This window comes from Syngnathus typhle, linkage group LG4, assembly GCF_033458585.1.
Source record: "Syngnathus typhle isolate RoL2023-S1 ecotype Sweden linkage group LG4, RoL_Styp_1.0, whole genome shotgun sequence".
Classification (NCBI taxonomy): domain Eukaryota; kingdom Metazoa; phylum Chordata; class Actinopteri; order Syngnathiformes; family Syngnathidae; genus Syngnathus; species Syngnathus typhle.
Genome location: NC_083741.1, coordinates 14,822,154 through 14,840,799, shown reverse-complemented (window position 1 = coordinate 14,840,799; position 18,646 = coordinate 14,822,154). Strand labels below are relative to the sequence as shown.

Sequence of the window (18,646 nt, the reverse complement as noted above, 5' to 3'; positions counted from 1 at the left end):
CAGTGGTGTTTTGTTATGTGACACCATCTGACTCACATCAGCTGGTGTCATATTCAATTTACAATTACGTCAGCATTCTCTTCGACGCTACCTTACGATATATCTGGATTATAAATTGGCTTTAAAGATGACACGTTTGAGGAGTTTTAGTTATTTATTTTAAAGTATTATTTTTTAGAATTTCATTTTGATGCAATTCACTCCCACCATGACATCTTTATTACCTTATTCTTTTTCTATAGCTTGTATGGAGAAGACTTCCCCCACATTCAGCAGTCCTAATCATCCACAGGGATAGAGAGTTCATATCCCCGACAAAAAGTAGTGAGGTGTAATTACCTAATACGATTTCTTTTTTTTTATTCTTGTGTCAGATGGATGAGGGATGTCTGGTGGGATGTTGGGAGTGCTTGCTATCAAGCTATCTGCCTAATTACCACACGGAATGAGCTCCAACTGAAGGAGCTGAACTCTGGCCCTTTCGATATTGCACCGTGGCTTAATGTTTTGTAATTATTAACTTAATGGACTGACCTAATTTTCCTTTAATTGTGTCTCTGTCTGGTATTGTTCTACACGAAGACAACGAGGACAAAAGACTGATATTCAATTACAAGTTGAAGCAGAACGTAAAAATGGCAACATTTGAAAGGTGGTAAATACTATAACAGATTTGTAAATCTAGCACGTGTTGTTAGCAACCCTCTCAAACATTCAAAACTCAGCTTCATCCTCACTACGTCTTTGCATTAAATCCTGCAGTCCATATGCTTTATCGGCATGACACAACTGCTGAGTTGTAGATTTGTTGTCACGTTCCCCCTGGTGTGCTTCCGTCATATTACACATGCAGCTTTGGCTTTGCATACTAACTCAGCATCTGAATGGCGTCATCAACACACACACAAATAGGAACATGAATCACACATCCACATGATAACGCAACGTGACCACCTGAGAGTGACTGAGCTGTGCTGTAGATGACATGCCCACTGCAACCATACAATTATTGCAATTATGTATATGCATAGACGAGCCCGTCACTCATGGTGCATTTGACGGAGACTCCGCTTTCTACACAGAACATTCAAAGAAACTTTTGTCACTGTGTCACAATAACACGTATTTGTGAGCTCATGGTCATCACGTTGAAGAATTCAAAGGTAGTGATTGGAATATTGACGAAGAAGTAAGCTAGCAGTGTTCACTTCCATTTTTATTGAATAAAATTTGTTTTTAGATTTTATATATCTGGTTTGGAACTGATATATATTAAGCATTAAAAGGCTAATTTTGAAAAAAAAAAAAGGTTACCTGGATTGAAAAGGTCTTTCAAAGATCATTTAATCACAGAACCAGACAACGCATCCCTGTATGGCTTCCTCCATGAACCTGTGTTAAACCTTGATTTTGCGTGAATGTTTGATTTTAAGTGACAAGCGCAAAATGCACATATATATCTTCAGTTGATATGACAAGAACAGGGTGTTGCAAATGGAGGACGAGGCCATGCGGTGCAGTACAGTTTAGAGAGGATGGAGCCGGTCATTATGCTGAGCTGCAGGGTGTGCTTATTTATTACCGAGGTCAGTGGAGCATGAAGAGCTGAAGACGAGCTGAAAGAGCGCAAATCCTTTTTCTCCGTCCCTATGCCGCCCACATCTCTCACGTTCCCCACCCTTGTGCCTCTTTTGGCCCATCTTGGCCTTTCCTTCCTCGGGCCCCGGCCCCCAATAGTTGACTGGGGAGGCGGGCCAGCTGCAGAGGATCAGCTGTAGGCTCAATAGGCCTTCGGGGAGGAGGGGCTGTGTCTTTATAGTGGAAATAACTGAGATTTGACCAAGATATGATGACTTAATGAGTCTCCAGGAATCAGCTGCAAAGGTCACAGCTTCATGGTAATTCTTATCACTGCAGAATATTTATTTATTTATTTATTTATTATTTTGAATTCGCTGTTCCCATGGGAAATTAATAGATTATGAGCCCAAAAAAAAAAAAAAGAAAAAAAAGAGCCAAAGTGCTATATTTTGTTCCCAATGTGTCATTGGTCCAGGCAGAACGGCGCCAAAGCTGCACCTGCTTGAGTTCACAATCCGAGCTCTAAACACCTGCAGCAATACACTCCGCCAACATGGCAGACATGCTGCGCTGAGCACTATATTTAGCCACTAGACGGCTATAGTTTGCCAAACCAGTTGACAATAATCATGAATCAAATAACTGTAATTAAACCTACTAATACCTACTAATTTAATTAATACAATGCATTACAACCTACAAAATTCTCTTGACATTTTTGACTTGTCTCCAGCTAGTCAGGGATTATGAATTGGTCACCGAAACCACTGACCGACTGCACTGTCACCCAATTCTGTAACAGAATGTTCCCATTCAAACTGGAAGTTGTGTTTGCATACATTTAAAGCAAGTGGCACGCAATTTATTGTCCTGCTTTTCCCACCCTAAGCTGTTTTTGTTTAATGATTTTTTTGAAATGCATCCCTTGTGCTGGAACGGCATTCCAAAGCCATGTGTGTATCACTCTTTGTCCTTCACCTCAGTTCTGTGTTGTTTTGCCGTCCAACAGTTGTTTGGCATCCGATACCAAACATTGACACATACTTGATGTTTCATGCTGACTGGATTGGAAGACATTTTCTCAGCTTGTTAAATGTGCACTGTTTCCCTTAGACAGCTGGTAAAGGGATGCAGGGGAACATGTTAGCGGCATCCATTACAGTGTTGGTGTTCGCATGGCGGGAGACGTTATTAGGGAGTGCATCGCCTCACTCCTCTTAAGAGAATGGATGTGTGATTATGAAGTCATCAGCCGTGAACCTGGGCGGCTTTGGAGAAGCACCCCTCCTCATGGGTCCTCAGGGTGCCATTGATTGGTGACCATGTGTTTGTGCCCGATAGACTGTGAAATGGTGTGTTGCTGCACGGCTGTGTCACACCTGCGTCCCACCGATGTGATTGATTGGTTTGGTCATGTGGAATGTTCCCATCTGGTCGGTCCACAGTAATGCATTTTCCCCCCCCCCCCTCATTTGCGAATAAGAAGCCCAGGCGGGAGAATAGCGGGGCTTGGGAAAAAAGGCAAAGGCCACATGAAAAGACCCTAAGCCCCCCCTTCATCTTGCCTTTTTTCTTTTTAACGTTTCAGAAAAAAAATTAAACTGACCAAGCTTTGGCATCAGACAATCTAAATACTATCAGGAAATCCACATATGTAACAGAAATTGATTTTTCTTTTTCAAAGGACGTAAACCGTTTTTCCTGTGCGCTAGCAGGAGGAATACCTTTATTAGGAGTCGAGATAATCTTTTCTACCCCCAAGCTTAACGTGTTATTTTTAGAGCAGTGAAATGACGAATAATGATGATTTGCACATTAGGATTGAATCACTTAAGCACCACAAAAAAATGTGGCTAAATTAGTTTCCACTACCTCTCAAGATAGATAAAAAATTGTGATTGCCGGTATCATGCATCAAGCAGTCACAAAAAGGTTAATGCAATACAATTACGAGATGGTTTAAATGCCATCCGTGTTGATTAGTGGACGCTAATGAAACCGCCCTTGTTATTTTCTTTTTCATTCTTGCATTCCCCCAGGCTTGATTTCTCTTAATCCTGATCCTTTTTCTTAAATTGATCTAGTTATTCTACCTAATGGCTAATTACACATCAAGCTGCATGAGTGGAGGTATTTATCATCACGGTACCTAATAATCAGTGGCATTTCAACAAAGGGGGGAAAATGCAAATTAGAACTCATTAACATTTGCTCTTGCTGTGTTGAAGTCACCACTGACAAGGCAGTATGCAGAAAGGAATGATCTTATGGCAAAGGAGATATGTTTTCCTCTGAATTGTCATTTTCTGTCCTGCACCTATTTGCAATGCTGGGCTGGATTCCAGGAAGCTGATTTGATTGTACCCAACCACCCTCGTCCGCTTGCACGTCCACGTTGACATAACCTTTAATCCAGTCAGCTTTCATTTATTATCTAACAGAGCTGGTAGAAGCCTCAAAAAGCTTTGTACATAGGGACATGACAAAAACTCCTAAGGGAAGTAAACAAAAGGGCTATTTCAAAGGTAAGGTGACTGGGACGCAACATCCATCTAACACAATTTTACTGAAGAAAGCCCAGGAAATCATTTCATGTTTTGTACATCAATGCTCAGAACTAAGGCTTTGTCTTGAAAATGATAATAGGCACTGATTGTGCTATTTTAAACTTTCAACAGTTAGTTGTAGGCATAAATATGATTATAACGTTTGGACTCGAGTGGTTTCACAGTGTTTTCATGAGTTGTAAATTTCAATCACATCGGTTGAGACAATTCTATTAATCCCATTGGGCTTTTCCTTTGCAGCTTTGAGTCAGCCGGCATCAAATTAATTGTTAAAATATCAGCGGAGCCAATAAAATGTCATGGGACAAATTATTATGCTATTAGAAGCAATAATTAGATGATGATGATTTTTTTTTGTATGTGAATATTTAGAGTGCTATAAAATGGAAACTATAACCTTAACACATTGGACAGCAACAGCAAAGGTGAGAACTGGGAAGGAAACGTTTGAGCTGGTGTGTGTTAAGCTAATTTTGTTTCAACATTTTCCCATCCCGCACTCTATGTTTGTTACCTTGGAGCAAGGAAAATCGACTCACTCGCTGGATGGGGGAAAAAAATGCTCTTGGAATGTATCTCACGGGTACTGAAGCATGCTCTCTAATTGCTTGTTTTTGTGGTGAGGGTTTTGAATTGATCCCTGGAGACTCTTAGGTCACTACCTCTGGTGTTATCAAAATATGTGTGGCTCAATAGAATGCCACACTGTTCTGCGGTGCAGCCATCCGATCGATAAGTTCACTGAAAGACTGGTCGGCTTTGACTTTCCATCACCTAATTCCGTTTTATTTGTCAGTTTTCAGGTCGTTTCATTTGAAAAATAAACCGCAAGTTTTCAAATCCTGTTTTGTAAATATACTATATTGCCCCAAAAAGTGTTTCAGTACATGCAAAGTACATGCACTGACATTGTGAGTTATATTTATATACGGCGTTCCAATTTCACGATCAACAATTTTGTCATCTTCACTGGAGATGGTGTGAAATGTGACAATAATGTGAGGTGAACATTTGCTTCGCCTTTGGCTCGAACACATGACAAACCCAAGCCGCTTTTGATAAAAGACTCATGACAGCAGCCTGTAGTCTACACACACACAAAAAACAACAACAGCAATAGTCTCAAAGCTTTAGGAAAAATCTGTGGAAACAATAGTTGATCTGCAACATAAAGTGCTATATTTAGCTTGGACTGGGCACCGACTCCATCGCTGAGATGATGCCATCCTGCGTACACACTGTGGGAGACAAATAACGTTGCTACGACTGTGCAATTATTAAGGCCATTACTTTCTTGTGTTTTTTTCCCCCGAGGCTTTTGTTTATCTGCTCACATAATAATGACTCTCAAGCTGAGCGACAGTGAACCGACTGGTAAATAATGCTATTAGGGATTGGTATAGCCATCATCCATTAATCATGACGTATTCTGTTGACTGTATGGAGCTGATTGTTGATTAATCACATCTTCAAGTCATTTAATTAAAGTGGAGCGCACCAATTGGCTAAAACCAGTCATTTAATCTCAACTATTTTGAAGTCTTAAGGCTACACCTAGTTCCCGGCAACCAAGGCAGCTCCGGTTGCTCAAAACAATGTGGGCAGTGGAGCGTTGCGGTGGTTCGTGTACTGACGCTTAACACGCGACAACCTCTGAATCATCTCGTGTACCAAAACATGCAAAAAAGCCTGTTATTTGCATGTACAATGCTCTCCTCCTCCCTCCCACACATTGTCAGATTTGTTTGCATGGAGACCATTTGACTGTTCTTGAAACAGGAGTTCAATACATTCTGATAACTTTCAGAGATTGAAGAGATTATTTAAAATCATAATTGTCAGCGTTGTGGGTGGTACATGGTGACTCTCAATAAAGAAGCCTCTCTTGGTTTATACTATTACGTCACTGTCCACTGTCAAACATCCAAATATGAAGAAAGTCACAGTCAGACTTTTATCATAAATATTTATTGCTTTCAAAATTGTTCCACGCCAGTTGTAAAAGTAATATTTTGGCTAGTATCTTTGCTGACTATTTTGAGATTACATTTTCGTTAGTCTAATGATTGCTTGTTCTGCATTAAATTGTTACTGTTGAAAGTTTTGCAGGTGTATGCAGGTGAAAATGTCTGACATGTTTCCATAAAAATATAGCTAAAGAAGTACAAACTTCCTCTGTTTTTTTGTAATTTTGTTCACAGAGGGCAGGTTAGTTCAATATAGGAAGTCAAATCCATATAAATTAGTGGAGTGGAGCGAAAAGATTCAAGATAAGATAAAAAGGTCAGAGCTAAGAGATCTGTTAATCTGTGACCTCTATACGTGGCATGGTGGATTAATTTGCCGGCACTCTGCCACTTGGTCCCGTTCCATCCTTCTCCCCTTGCAGCTGATTTGTCACGCGTTGGGGGAGGAAGGGTGCAATGTTAAAAATGTGCTGCCATGTCCACCGCTTTAGCTTTGTCTCTGATTGTTATCCTCTTATGTATTGTGATTTTGTCTACCGCTCATGTTTAGCAGTGCTTCATCTTGTTATCTGCACAAATACATTTTTACACCAAAAACACTATAGTACAAGATTACTCAATCACAATGTCGAGAGCTTTGTTGGATTTAGAAAATCTTGTATCAAGGCCCAAAACTATGTCACTCGCTTGTTTAGAGAAAAGTGATTACTTGATGAAAGTTCATCTCCATTGCGTGATTCATTCAAATTGATTGGATTTGGGAACATTTAGGATCAAACGAATTATACTTTCAAGTAATGGAGAATAGCGACACTCTCAAACGTGTACTGAAATTGGCACATTCATACACAAGCGGCCACGGACCCACAAATAAGTACAAAGTATTTAGATTAACCCCCCAATACAACTAGGAGATTTAAACTCTCCTTCTGGCAGCGATGACTTTTTGTCTATTGTTTATCAAAACTAGATCATCAACCCTACAGGCTAATGATTAGCGCAAGCTGTGCTACATCATCAGTAAACACTGTGACAGCATCATTGCTATAAATATTTATGGTAGCATGTCAGGTCTGCATTTGCCTGATTCCCCGACCTGCGTTTACACTACGTTTAGGTGTTATTGCTTCGTGAGTGGATTTGGCAACACGTCGTGTTGTATGATCCGAGTGGGTGTTTGAAAAGCCTAAAACTGCAGCGCCCAGCATCAATTATTCACATCAGACACCAAACATGTGCTGCCAATGAATATTTTACTCTTTACTTTCAACCTCTGTGGACATTTGTGGAATGATAGCAAATCCAGCTAAAGAATCCTCAGATATTTGCTGAGAGGATATAATGAAATAAAAGTTGGGTGAAAGGAGATTGTTCATCTTCCTCCAGCGATAGCGCAAGGTGGTAGTATCCGACAACTTAATCCTTTTTCCAGAGTGATGGCTTGGAATCGTACCGTATTGTTGTTACAAGAGAAGCGGCTTTGCGAGATAAACCATCTTCCCCGATAGACTCAGCTCTCATATAGTGTTCAGAGATGTAGTCCAGTCTGCACATTGTAACTTTTTATTCCCGTAGAACTGCTCGGATGATGTATTAGCCTTTGCTCAACCTTGCTTGTGATGCAATGTTCACTTCAGATCCATCATTGAGGAACAAAACATTCCCGCGATGCAAGTTTTAAGCTCACCAAAGTAATCAGCTGTACTGTGACGTAAACAGAATTTCACACTGACTCTTTGCTGCCTTGTAGTATTTGGACTTCTGGCAAATACTGTGTTATATATGACGCTATTAAAGTTAGTCATCTTCCCCATGTAGTAGCTCACGTAGCTTTTGTTTTTCCGGGGGACTAAAACTGCTGAGTTTAGATTTTGTCAAGTGTATGATTAATGTGCTTTTGTGTGCTTGCTTTATTTCTCCCTTTAAAATCATAGGCCATGTTTTGTAGATTTGTGGGCATTGATACAATATTGAACATGGATACGGATCGATACTGTAGCTGCTCATGTTTATCGTAGCTCTTGAGGGTGCAGACTTTACGGTAGTCTCCGACCTACTCTCTTTGCTGCAGTGCGAATGCGTCACTCTTTTATTTGTCTGTAATATTCCTAAACATTTCCACCCCCCTTTTATGATGCATTTGATCAGTTCATAACCATGTTTGCCTCATAGTTGCGTCACAGAAGATAACCATCAACCTTCTTTTTCAGACAAATCAGAGAGACATGGCTTTGGAAGGGAAACTGGAGCATCTGGCTGTCAGGTGAGTTCCATACTGGCAAAACTATACTACACTTCTTTATTTTTTCTTATTTATTCAGATATATGTATGTATATTATAGACTATGCCCTGATTGATTTTTTGAGCCTACTTTACACATGTAACAATTCAGCTGGTGTTTGCCAGCCCTTATAATCCCAATAATTGAATTAGATCATTGATCGACTTGCCACATGGCCACTTGCCTGACATAGCTAATGATTTGTCATGCTTCAAAAGTCGTCCTGCGGTGGATTGATTTGCACTGCCTTGTTCATTCGCCTCTGCCTGTCAGCCTCAGGTGCACCTCACTTCCATTACGTATTAATTTGTTAACAGCTATCACTTCTGTTTGTAAACAGATTCATTTAAATATCGATAACTCCGACTTAATTGAATGCATTGCAGACTCGGTTCAGTCTTAGAGTCTTCTTTAGCGATTTTTCCCTCCGCGAGAGTGAGAGCAGACTGTGTTGAGGCAATGGTTCAATATCATTGAACAAAGCCAAGAGCACAAATGGGTCAGTGATGTGACATCAGTGACAGCTTGTCATTTTGCACAGCCAGTTTGTTCCTTTTGGATTACATTCTTGGCACCACGTCCAATAGTTTTGATGACCTACATTTGGCAAGGAGGCAACTAAAGCATGTTTTGTGACTTTGACATTATGTACCGTACATGCAACGCACCGTCTACACGACATAAACAGCTTTGAATTGAATGATTTCCATTTCTTTAATGCTCATGGGGAAAAAAATCAAAGATGTGTTTAACTTACTAGAGTTTATCCACTAGAAAGGTCAAATATGTCAGTGTGTCAATCGTCAGCCTGCAAAGGGGATTCCCAGAGGCACGCGCCCGAGTTGGCAAGCCAACGACTAAACATAGCTTGCTGTTGTACTCACCATTGTGAGGTGGCCCGTAGCTGATTACTGTAATTGGGAAAATCCCCTAATTGGCCTCTTAAACCTGTTAGCTAAGGTCGTTGGGGTCAGAAAGATATTGGAGGTCACTGGCATTGGCAGTTTTATGCACGCAATGTAGCATTTGAAATTTAGATGCCGTACCATGAAATAGGAGACCACTGTCACCGCTTCTCATTATGGAGCAAGTGTCTTAGAAAATGAAAAGAGGAGCCGAAAACAATGGCAGTGGTTGTTTGACCGATATCAAACTATGTATTTGCTTATCCTGTGTTTCATTGTAAAAATGCAATTGTTATTATTTTCCCGTATTTTCAGTCACAGCCATCTCTACGCTCAGACGTGGGAGTGACAAGTCCTAGTTCAGGGACGGCGTCGGCAAAGTCAGCGGCTCCCATCTTTTCGTTCAGTGCTGCCAATCCCAGAAGACGTGCTTTGCAGGACCCTCCGCCCGTTGGTCAGTACCACTTTGGTTACAGATCGAAATGAATGTCAATTCTTCTCTTTGGGCATAACTCTCTTTATGTGGCAGATGCCCAAAACCAAAAAAGAAACTTAAAAAATGATAAATGTATTTTTTATGTCATGAAACAATATACAATATTGTAATACAAGGCATATCCTTGCAAAATATTTGGGCTGCAACGCTAAAATTCTGGGGCTGTGACTAACGATTATTTCAAGAATCGATTAATCTGTCGATGAATCAAATTAAAAAACATGTATCAATTTCCATCTCTTTATCAAAGAATATGATGGTATTTCAGATTCATAGTACCTAAAACAAAAATTTATTTCGATTCAGTTAATGCTCTGGTTGGTCACATGATGAAAAATGTTAATCATGGCTTACAATGTTAAAGCCAATGTTTTATTTTGATTCAACATAAAGATAATCAAAAAGTCAGTATTGATTAATTTATGCCATTAGTTGTGATTAATTCATGCACCTCTATGAGCTACAGTGTCTCATTGAGATTAATAAGTTTCTTAAATTGTTCTCGTTTGGCTTCCCTTGAATAGTCGGTCATTAAGGATTAAATGAGTAGATAATTATGATTTATGTTTACTTGCTATTGCCAAATACTTATTGCCAACCTTCAACACTATACACGATGCAATATCATGTACCAAAATCACATCTTCACCAAAGTCACCAAAAAGATTGTTATCCTATTCTATTTGGAGTTGTTTTTGTAGTGTTGGCAAAGTGTTTTGTTTGGAGCACATTGTCTTGTGTGTGTTTGCGAATGATTAAATGCGCTTTTCGCTTTCATCTCTTTGCACAGATCCTCTCCAAACAAAAAAGGTTCGCAAGGTCCCTCCTGGCCTGCCTTCATCTGTGAGTGGGAGATCATCTACCTCTCATATAAATAGATTTCACAGTGAGCTCACTTCAGCACACACACTAACACAAACACAAACACACACACATGTAGAGCTGTGCTACTCAAAAGGCCAACCTGTCAAGGCCTGCACACAAAGAGCGCTCTTGACATTGGCCCCACAACCACCGAAATGGGAATTTGTTGCTTAGTACTCCTGTTTCTTTTTGCTCGCCAAGTTGTGGCATCTTGTATTTGTTGTTGAATGCAGCAGCGCTTAAAGCAGGCTTGTGTTGTGCTGTGCGCCTGCTTGCATGTGTGTCGCACTGGAGGTGATTGATTTTCCGTGGTGCCCTGTCACAGTCCAGCCTCCTCGCGGGCTCTCCAGGGAGAATGAGAGAGAGGCTGTCAGAGCGGATCCCCAGCTCTGCTCTTTTGATGTTTAATTAGTCATTACGTCGCTGAACAGGAGGACAGACAGAGATTAATAGCACCGAATATCTGAAAATTCTGCTAGTAATGATCCCAGCGGAGCAGAAACCATTAGGATGCAGAGAAGTGTGGAGCTCAGCTTGCGTTCACTTAGGCGGAGTATTTGGAGTTCATTAATATGCAGAAATCACTAAGTCAGATGTTCTTTTGTAAAACCTTAGTGAATTGCCAAAGTTCTTTTTTTTTTTCATATATGTCAAGTCCTTGCTTGAATTTTCTTGGTTCGAGACAGGTCTTTTTTTTTAATGAGAAGCAACTGGTTTGCTAAAATCCAACTTGTATTAAACAATATTTCTTGTTTTGGTAAGGGGTTCTGAGACCGGCTTTACCTTTCAGTGCTTTGATAATCGTCACCTCTGCTGCTGCCGCCGTTACTCAAAGATCAAATGTTGAACAGGCTTCGGAACATAAAAGGCTGACACGTGTTTTGTTTCTGGATTTGTATTTGAAAAGAAGTTTGTCAGCGCATGAGGGAGACAAGGCGTCTGTGGCAGCGGCGCTCTTGCCGCTGCCTTCTTCCTCTTAAGTAAGTGATATATCTGAGGTCTTGTCAGACGGAGGAGGAGGAGGGGGGCAGGCAAAGAACGGTTGCCTGGCGGGTTACATCTCTTTGTTGTGTAAATGGACGCTGGGCTTTTATTTGTCACTACTTAACACATGGGTGCAGGTGCGCTTGTGTGACTCATAAGAGTACAATCAAGCAGTACAATGGAGAGACAGGGAGAAACAGTGACAGAGCATGGAATAAAATACAGCTTCTTCTTGTCACTCAGCGCTGCTCAGGCGATAAAGCCTGGAGCTTGGCGGGATTATCCCAGTTAGTCTTTGATCCCATTGGAAAGAAAAGAGATGGAAATGTTCAATTAAAAAGGCTTCAGACCGCTTTAAATAAAAAAGAACAAAAAAAACATACAGGACCAGCTCCTATGGTTTTATATAAGAGGTCGTGAATCTCCGGATGGAATTGAAAACCATCTATTTTTGTTTGTCTGATTCATCAATTAATCATCAAAATAATCACAAGAATCGCTAAATTGTAATGTAAATGCTTATGCTTAAAGTGCCAATTTATTTCGAAACAGAAAGATGTTAGTGTGCAGTATCCGTATATGTGGAGAATATTTTTTCTTCTTATTTATTCTTATTTAACTTATGTAATTATTTGATTCATAGTTTCAGCCTCAATTTAACACATTCATATGAGCACAGAGCAATAACCTTTATATATAACTTATAAGTGAGCAACAGTGTTTTTTTTAGTCGCATCATGGTAAAAAATGTGGATTTTAAAAATACCTGCATACGCATAGACTAACAGAAAGCACAGCCGAGGTAAGGCGGCGACAAGGCTTAAAGCAATACTCGTAGTGCAATTAGATGATTATCAGCTCGGCTCCGCGTTTGCGCCGCCGTCAACGACACAGGAGGTAGCGAGCGGCCGCGGTGCTGAGGAGTACTGAAGCGAAAGCGCACCTGAAGCCAGAGGCAGCTGTGTGAAGAGCCTGCGGCGTACCTGTAAAGCATGAATGCGGCTGCAGATGCCGCTGAAAGGTTCTGCTGGTGTAAGCAAGCGCGAAAGCCTCACCAGGGACCTGAATAGATGCCTGATTAAAAAAATACAGGGACATACACACACACACACACGAACACAGCGCTTCCTATCATTTTGGTCTCCCCCTGGGAATTGTCTTATTTATTTATTTCTGAAATCCCACGCTTTCCTGCTCGCTTGTCTTCGGACTCTCGGCTCCAAAAATAAATGCCGTTTTAGATCAGACAGGCAATGGAAGTTGCAGGTCCAAGCATGATGTTTGTGTACACTTCATGATGGGCCTGAATCAAAATATTTAACGGAGCACATCCTTGCCGCATTTAGGGTTTGACACCACCATGCATCAGGATGTGAAGGCTATCTGGACAGGACAGCTGGTGATTGCAAACAGTAAAATGTTCATGGGTCTTTTTCATCTTGTACTGTATACAGAAACACTCCTCTCCAAGCAGCACATACTTTCTGCTCGCCGCAGCCACGTACATAGGAGTACAGCTGCATTTTTGGAATTAGAAACATAGTATCTATAGAACAACTAAATAACTTTTTAGTATAATAAATTGGCATCTTTGAATTTGACCTACATCTTGTGAGTCAATAGATTTAAAGGCATTGCACTTTTCAAAACATTTCAAAAGTTACTTATTATATAGGAGTGGATTTATTTTTCCATGAGTACTCACTCTCGTTCATGTAATTATTTCATGCTCCACTGTCGTCTGTAAATGCTTTCACACTTTGTCGGACTGTGCAAAGCCAGTGTTGAAAGTGAAGGTCGTCGTCGTCGTCGCATGTTGTCACTGAGCTCAGCAGACAGTCTGCTTTGCTAGGGGGATGCTAACAGGCAGCTGCATGGGCACCTGTGTGACAGGAGCAGTGAGGAGAGATTCTGTCGCTCGTAGGGGGGAAACTTGCCTCTCCGAGGATATTTATGGGAAGCCGCTAAGACACAATGCGGATGTGTGTGCATGACAGTTTGTTTGTGTAAATACAACCCCCCCCTCTCTACAATTCCCTGTCAGAGACGCCGAGGCTTGATGTGACACTTCTCCCCAGCTTCAGTGTCGGTGCGGCTGCGGGAGAAAAAAGAAAAAGTGGTGGGCTGAGATTCAGATCCCCTCGGGGACGTTTGCAAGTGAGAACCCTGAGTGGGGATGACAAAAAAGATTGACGTTTGCTTTTGATGGATCATTCAGACACCCTTGTTTCGGAGAGATCTGAACTGTGTGAGGTGTATAAAAGGAGGCCTCCTCTTGGCTCTGATGAACCTGAAATGTTCCTCGATGAGCTGTTTGGGGCTTGACATTCAAAACACTTTTTTCCCGCATCCAGCTTTCCTCAACAGTGTATAGACTAGAGATCAAAATATTGTGCTACTGTAACAACACGATGTTTACATTTCTAGGCGAGCTGCTGAATTTATTTCGTCCTTTTATCCACACACGGGAGACCAGGATATGATGTGCTGCCAGTGTTAAACAAAATAGGCCAAATTCAAACTCTGCAGAATTTTTGTCACAATTCTATTTCTACTTTTTTCTTTCTCGAGTTGAAACCTTCTGCCTACCTTGTGCTATGGGTGTTAGTGAAATACTATTTTAGAAGCTCATTCAAAATCTGACTATCAACCACACATTTCTATGAGCTGTTTAGCTTTAATTTAATATTCATTGTGTATTGCACATATGATGTGCATTATGCATGTCCTTCTGAAATGCCAGGGTCATGAAATGCGTTTATGTAAGGTGTCTCCTGGTGATAAAATCGCAAAATTGGCCCGTGCAGCAAACAGTGTTCCAGGCTTTGCCCTAACCCCAGTTAGCAAGGCTCCCTCGGGATGGCTCCATCAGATGGAAGATTAGATAGACACTGCTGGTTTGACTGGGATGATGTTGAACAGTCGCAGCTTCCTCTGGGATCATGAGCTTAGTGTTTGTCTTTGTCTGGGTTGCTGAGATGTACCACTTACATTAGAGGCTGGAGCTAATGGAACAGGCAAACAAGCCAGAGGTGTGACCCTCTTTCATCTGTGAGGGGGGAAAGGAGGCACAGTAAAAGGACAAAGAGTCTGAAAATAATGTGGGCATTTAATTTAAGCGGGGCCTGTTGCAAATGATCAATGACCTGACCTTACGACATTAATGCAAACCTTGATTTCCAATTACTGGCAAGCCTGACCGCAGTTGCAAAGGTGGAGCGTTTAACGTTTATGAAGCTCACGTTGGCTGATCTTCAAAACTCAGTCCAAGCTTCAAGCGTATATAGAAGGTGATGTACAAGGCCAGATGAGAACAAATATTGATCAAAGCTTTTTAGAATCGATGATTCGATTGACTATTCCATCCATTACTCAAGTAACCACAGAGGTAGTTTATTTATTTGAATCCAGTCTCGTAAAATAGAAGGTCTAGCAATAGCAATCTTGTGCATAAAACAAGTGAAAAGTTGTATGAGTGGTCCATCGGGCTTGAAAAGAAGAAGGTTGTCCTGGAAGCTGTCAGGGTCTACTGGGTCTCGTTTTGAATAAACTAGGTCGCTCTTTCCTTGACTCTCCTCCCTTCCAGGATCCCCACTGTTGCTGTGACCTTGCTGATGCAGCCGTAACTGAATATTGAATTAGGATAATTTCTAATTCCGCTGAAACTAATCCTGGAAAAACTGCTCCCTGCTTTTATGTTTCACGATTTAAACCATCTTGTTCACATTTTGTGCTCTTCTTCATACTTCTTTCATCCTTATTCTATCGCATCGGGATACAGACTGTACATAGAGTTGGTTGATCTGTACACGTCACTATTTTAGGGCTGCTCATATTTTTACTTTTTAATAACAGTACTTAAGATCTCAATACGGGGTAAAACTTGAAATTCATGACATTTGTATTCATGCATTAAACTTGCTAACAGCAATACTCACAATGTCTTTACTGTCAATTATAGTATGAACAGATGAGTAGGCCTCTTCAGTATCTTTATATGCTTTGAGGCGCTGAAGTTTAAAGGAGAAAATTGCATGTTTACGCTGATGAAAATGTGTGTATTCAGTTATTCATTGCTGAAAAAATAGATTGATAGCAATAGATAGAGAAGAAAAGTCACGTGAGCCTCCAAAAATGCAGTTTGACAGGAAGTCTGGCAGACACAACACAATCACAAGACGTCTTGACTCGGCAAATGCAGCGCAGTCGTGTCCGAGTTGAGCAATGAGCAAGGAGTCTATAATATGAAAAGAACGCCTTCAGAGGAATTTTAGGCAGGGAGACTTTTACTTACTATAGTAATCAAGCTATTTTAGGGTTTTGAATCAAGGAAATAACACTAAGTTGAATAATTTAAGACTTTTGGGGATTTGACCAAGGTCTTAAAGACAGCCTTTATGGCTTTTTTTCAAATCCGACCTGGTCCAATTTTATGTGTGGTCCTCGATTTTTTTATTTTTTTTGCAATGCGACCAATCGTCAAGCCCTTGCCTTTTTATACGAGCCCCGATAGAATAAAAACTAACATCCCTCGATGTACGAAAGCTACAACCAATCATTACCTTTTTGTGATCTGCATATTTGCAACTGTAGAATTTATGCAACTATTGGATATGGGCGGAAACCTAAATATACATATATTGGGGGATGATAGGGGCCAATACACCCACGTCCACCCCTGAGATCCCCTAAGTAAGCCCTCCCTAATTAGAAGCAGAGCTTCTTACAGGAAACAATCTTGTCGTCTGGTGACATCATCGTCAAATCCCTGGCTGAGAGTGAGATGATCTCAGCCTGTGGATTTTCTCATTGTTTTTGCAACAGCTCAACAAACTCCAAGAAAAGCACGCCACGGTGACTCGTGCGTCTTTAGGCAGGCTAGCGTAAACAGGTGGGTGGAGGGTGCCCTTCATCTCCTCCAATAATTTAGACCGTTATGTGATCTTATTTCTTTTTTCCCCACTCCGTCACGGCTGTTTCTCTTTTTTCGTCCTAAAACTTTACCCTCACTTGAGACGCCCTGACCTTCAATGTCAGTGTCACAGCGATGCGAGGCAGTCGGCACACTCCCCTAAAACGAAATACCAATTTTCTTTGTGCTTTTATGTTTCCTTATTCACGACGCAGCGCTGGGTCTGGACTTGTTTTAGTCCCCTTCAAACACTTCTATCACAGCCATTTCTTCCCTTAAAGCATCGACTTGAAACGGCTCCAGATATAAAGCGGTTTCAGAATGTAGAGCCAGTGTTTTGGAAGAGTTTAAAAGAGTTCGGCAGAAGAAAGGGGGATAAATAATAACACTAGCAAAGGCAGAGGATAATAAAGACCTAGTTTTTTTCGAGGGACTCGGACGCTTTAATCTTTCTATAACAATATTGTCGTAAATGAGTTTGCGGGCCTGCGTTTAGTCCGGGAAGCTTTGAGTGGTAGTCATGAAAGGCTCCAGTAAGGCTGGGCTTTCAATGGAATATCCTATCAATCCTCTCCTTTCTTCTGCTCCCCTTTTGCCCCCCCCCCCCCCCCCCACTCGATAAAGGTGGATAAATGGGAAGCTGTGGGGCTTGGAATGACAGTAAAGCGGGATAAAATGGCTGTTGATGTTTTTGCTTTCCTCTCCAGCGCTCCCAGCTTCTACCCAGGGGGGGGTTACGAAACGGTGTATAATTTTCCTGCAGGGACGTCACGAGCCAGCCCCCCTTTTGCAGCTGTTGCATGCTTCACAGTGTTTACACGGGCTTCTGAAGTGAAGCTTCTATTCGGGCACTCATATTTTACATCATGTCTTGTAAATAACACGTGTTTGGTTCGTATTTTCTTTTGGATGTTGATGTTTTGCTTCATTGAACACGTTGTTAATGACTTCTCATTTGCGTGAGAGCTGTCTGTCTGTGTGAGTGGGTCCAATCAGAAGGGGGAAAAAAACAACCTGCGGATTTAAATGTGAAAAAAAATCTGGATCTCTTTTGAATTACTCATATAGTGGGTATGGAATCCAGCAAAGAATAAAAGTATTTTAGTTCCAGTTTGTTGAGGTACTATTGCATAAAATCAGCATTTTTTATGCTTGGAATTAAACGTGCCCCCATCCGCCCCCGCCAACTCTAAATCGGCTCACACATTTGTTTTCTATCCCACCCACTTCCCTTTATCTTTTTTATACCCACCTCCTCATTGCTTCCCTTCCCCCCCGTCCCTTTCCTCTTTGCCTCAGCACTCAGCGGCTTAAGAGAGGGACGTACCACACGCGCCACTCCCTTCTGACAGTCCCCCCCACCCCTTCCGCTCAGTACGGAATGGTAGCGTCCTGCTTTGCATAAATTTCCTCTGAGTGGGCAGTGTGGAGGCCAGCACTGAAAGAATTATTAGTCCCTTTTGAACGCTTTGGATGTATGTCCAGAGAGCTTGCGTCCCGTTGTAATATACTTCTGAATTTGTTCACGCTATTATGTATTGCGCCTATCCCGTCCCTGGAATGGGAAATAACTCTTTAATGTACTACTACAATGGCAAATCGGTGAGTAATTTTGGGGGGCAATTTGTGTGTGAGATGGAAGGAGTGTGTTTTGTGTCTACCGCACTCATCTTGCGTCTGTCCTGTGTTGGAGTTGTCTTTTTAATATAAAAAGTGTGTGTGTGTGAGTTTGCATGTGACTCGTTCAACTGCCTGACTCTAAATTTTATAATACATTTTTGTGGAAATAGTATTATATCATCTTATTTCCTCCACTATTCAAATGTGAAATGCAGGGAAAAAGTTGTGGCAAACTTTTTTCCCAAAGAATCAAACACTGTGGGGTGTTTTCTGGACCAATTTATTTTCACTGGCTGGTTGCTGGAGCTCCGAGGGTGGATTGAAATAATAACAAGTGGGAGTCTGGGAATGATTAGGGAAAAGAGTCTGCCTGTTGAGGTTCGACTTTCCTGTTTGCAGATTGAGCTTCAAGCACCAGTGTTTGTTGTTCTTCCATCTGCTTTTAATCATGTCGACATTCTTGACACC

At 41.3% G+C, this 18,646-nt stretch overlaps 1 protein-coding gene across 4 annotated transcripts in view; it reads left to right on the top strand.

Annotated features, from left to right (window-relative positions):
• The window catches only part of tcf12 (transcription factor 12), a 47,689-nt gene that overhangs the window by 11,812 nt on the left and 17,231 nt on the right, over window positions 1-18,646 (top strand). For 2 of the 4 annotated variants that reach the window (XM_061276349.1, XM_061276354.1), the window contains exons 6-8: window positions 8,326-8,378; window positions 9,618-9,756; window positions 10,589-10,641. In XM_061276349.1, the coding sequence (XP_061132333.1) occupies window positions 8,326-8,378; window positions 9,618-9,756; window positions 10,589-10,641 (245 nt within the window). Of the gene's footprint in view, window positions 1-8,325; window positions 8,379-9,617; window positions 9,757-10,588; window positions 10,685-17,868; window positions 18,161-18,646 lie in introns of those variants that run through there. The other 2 variants (XM_061276351.1, XM_061276350.1) reach the window with 2 other exon arrangements.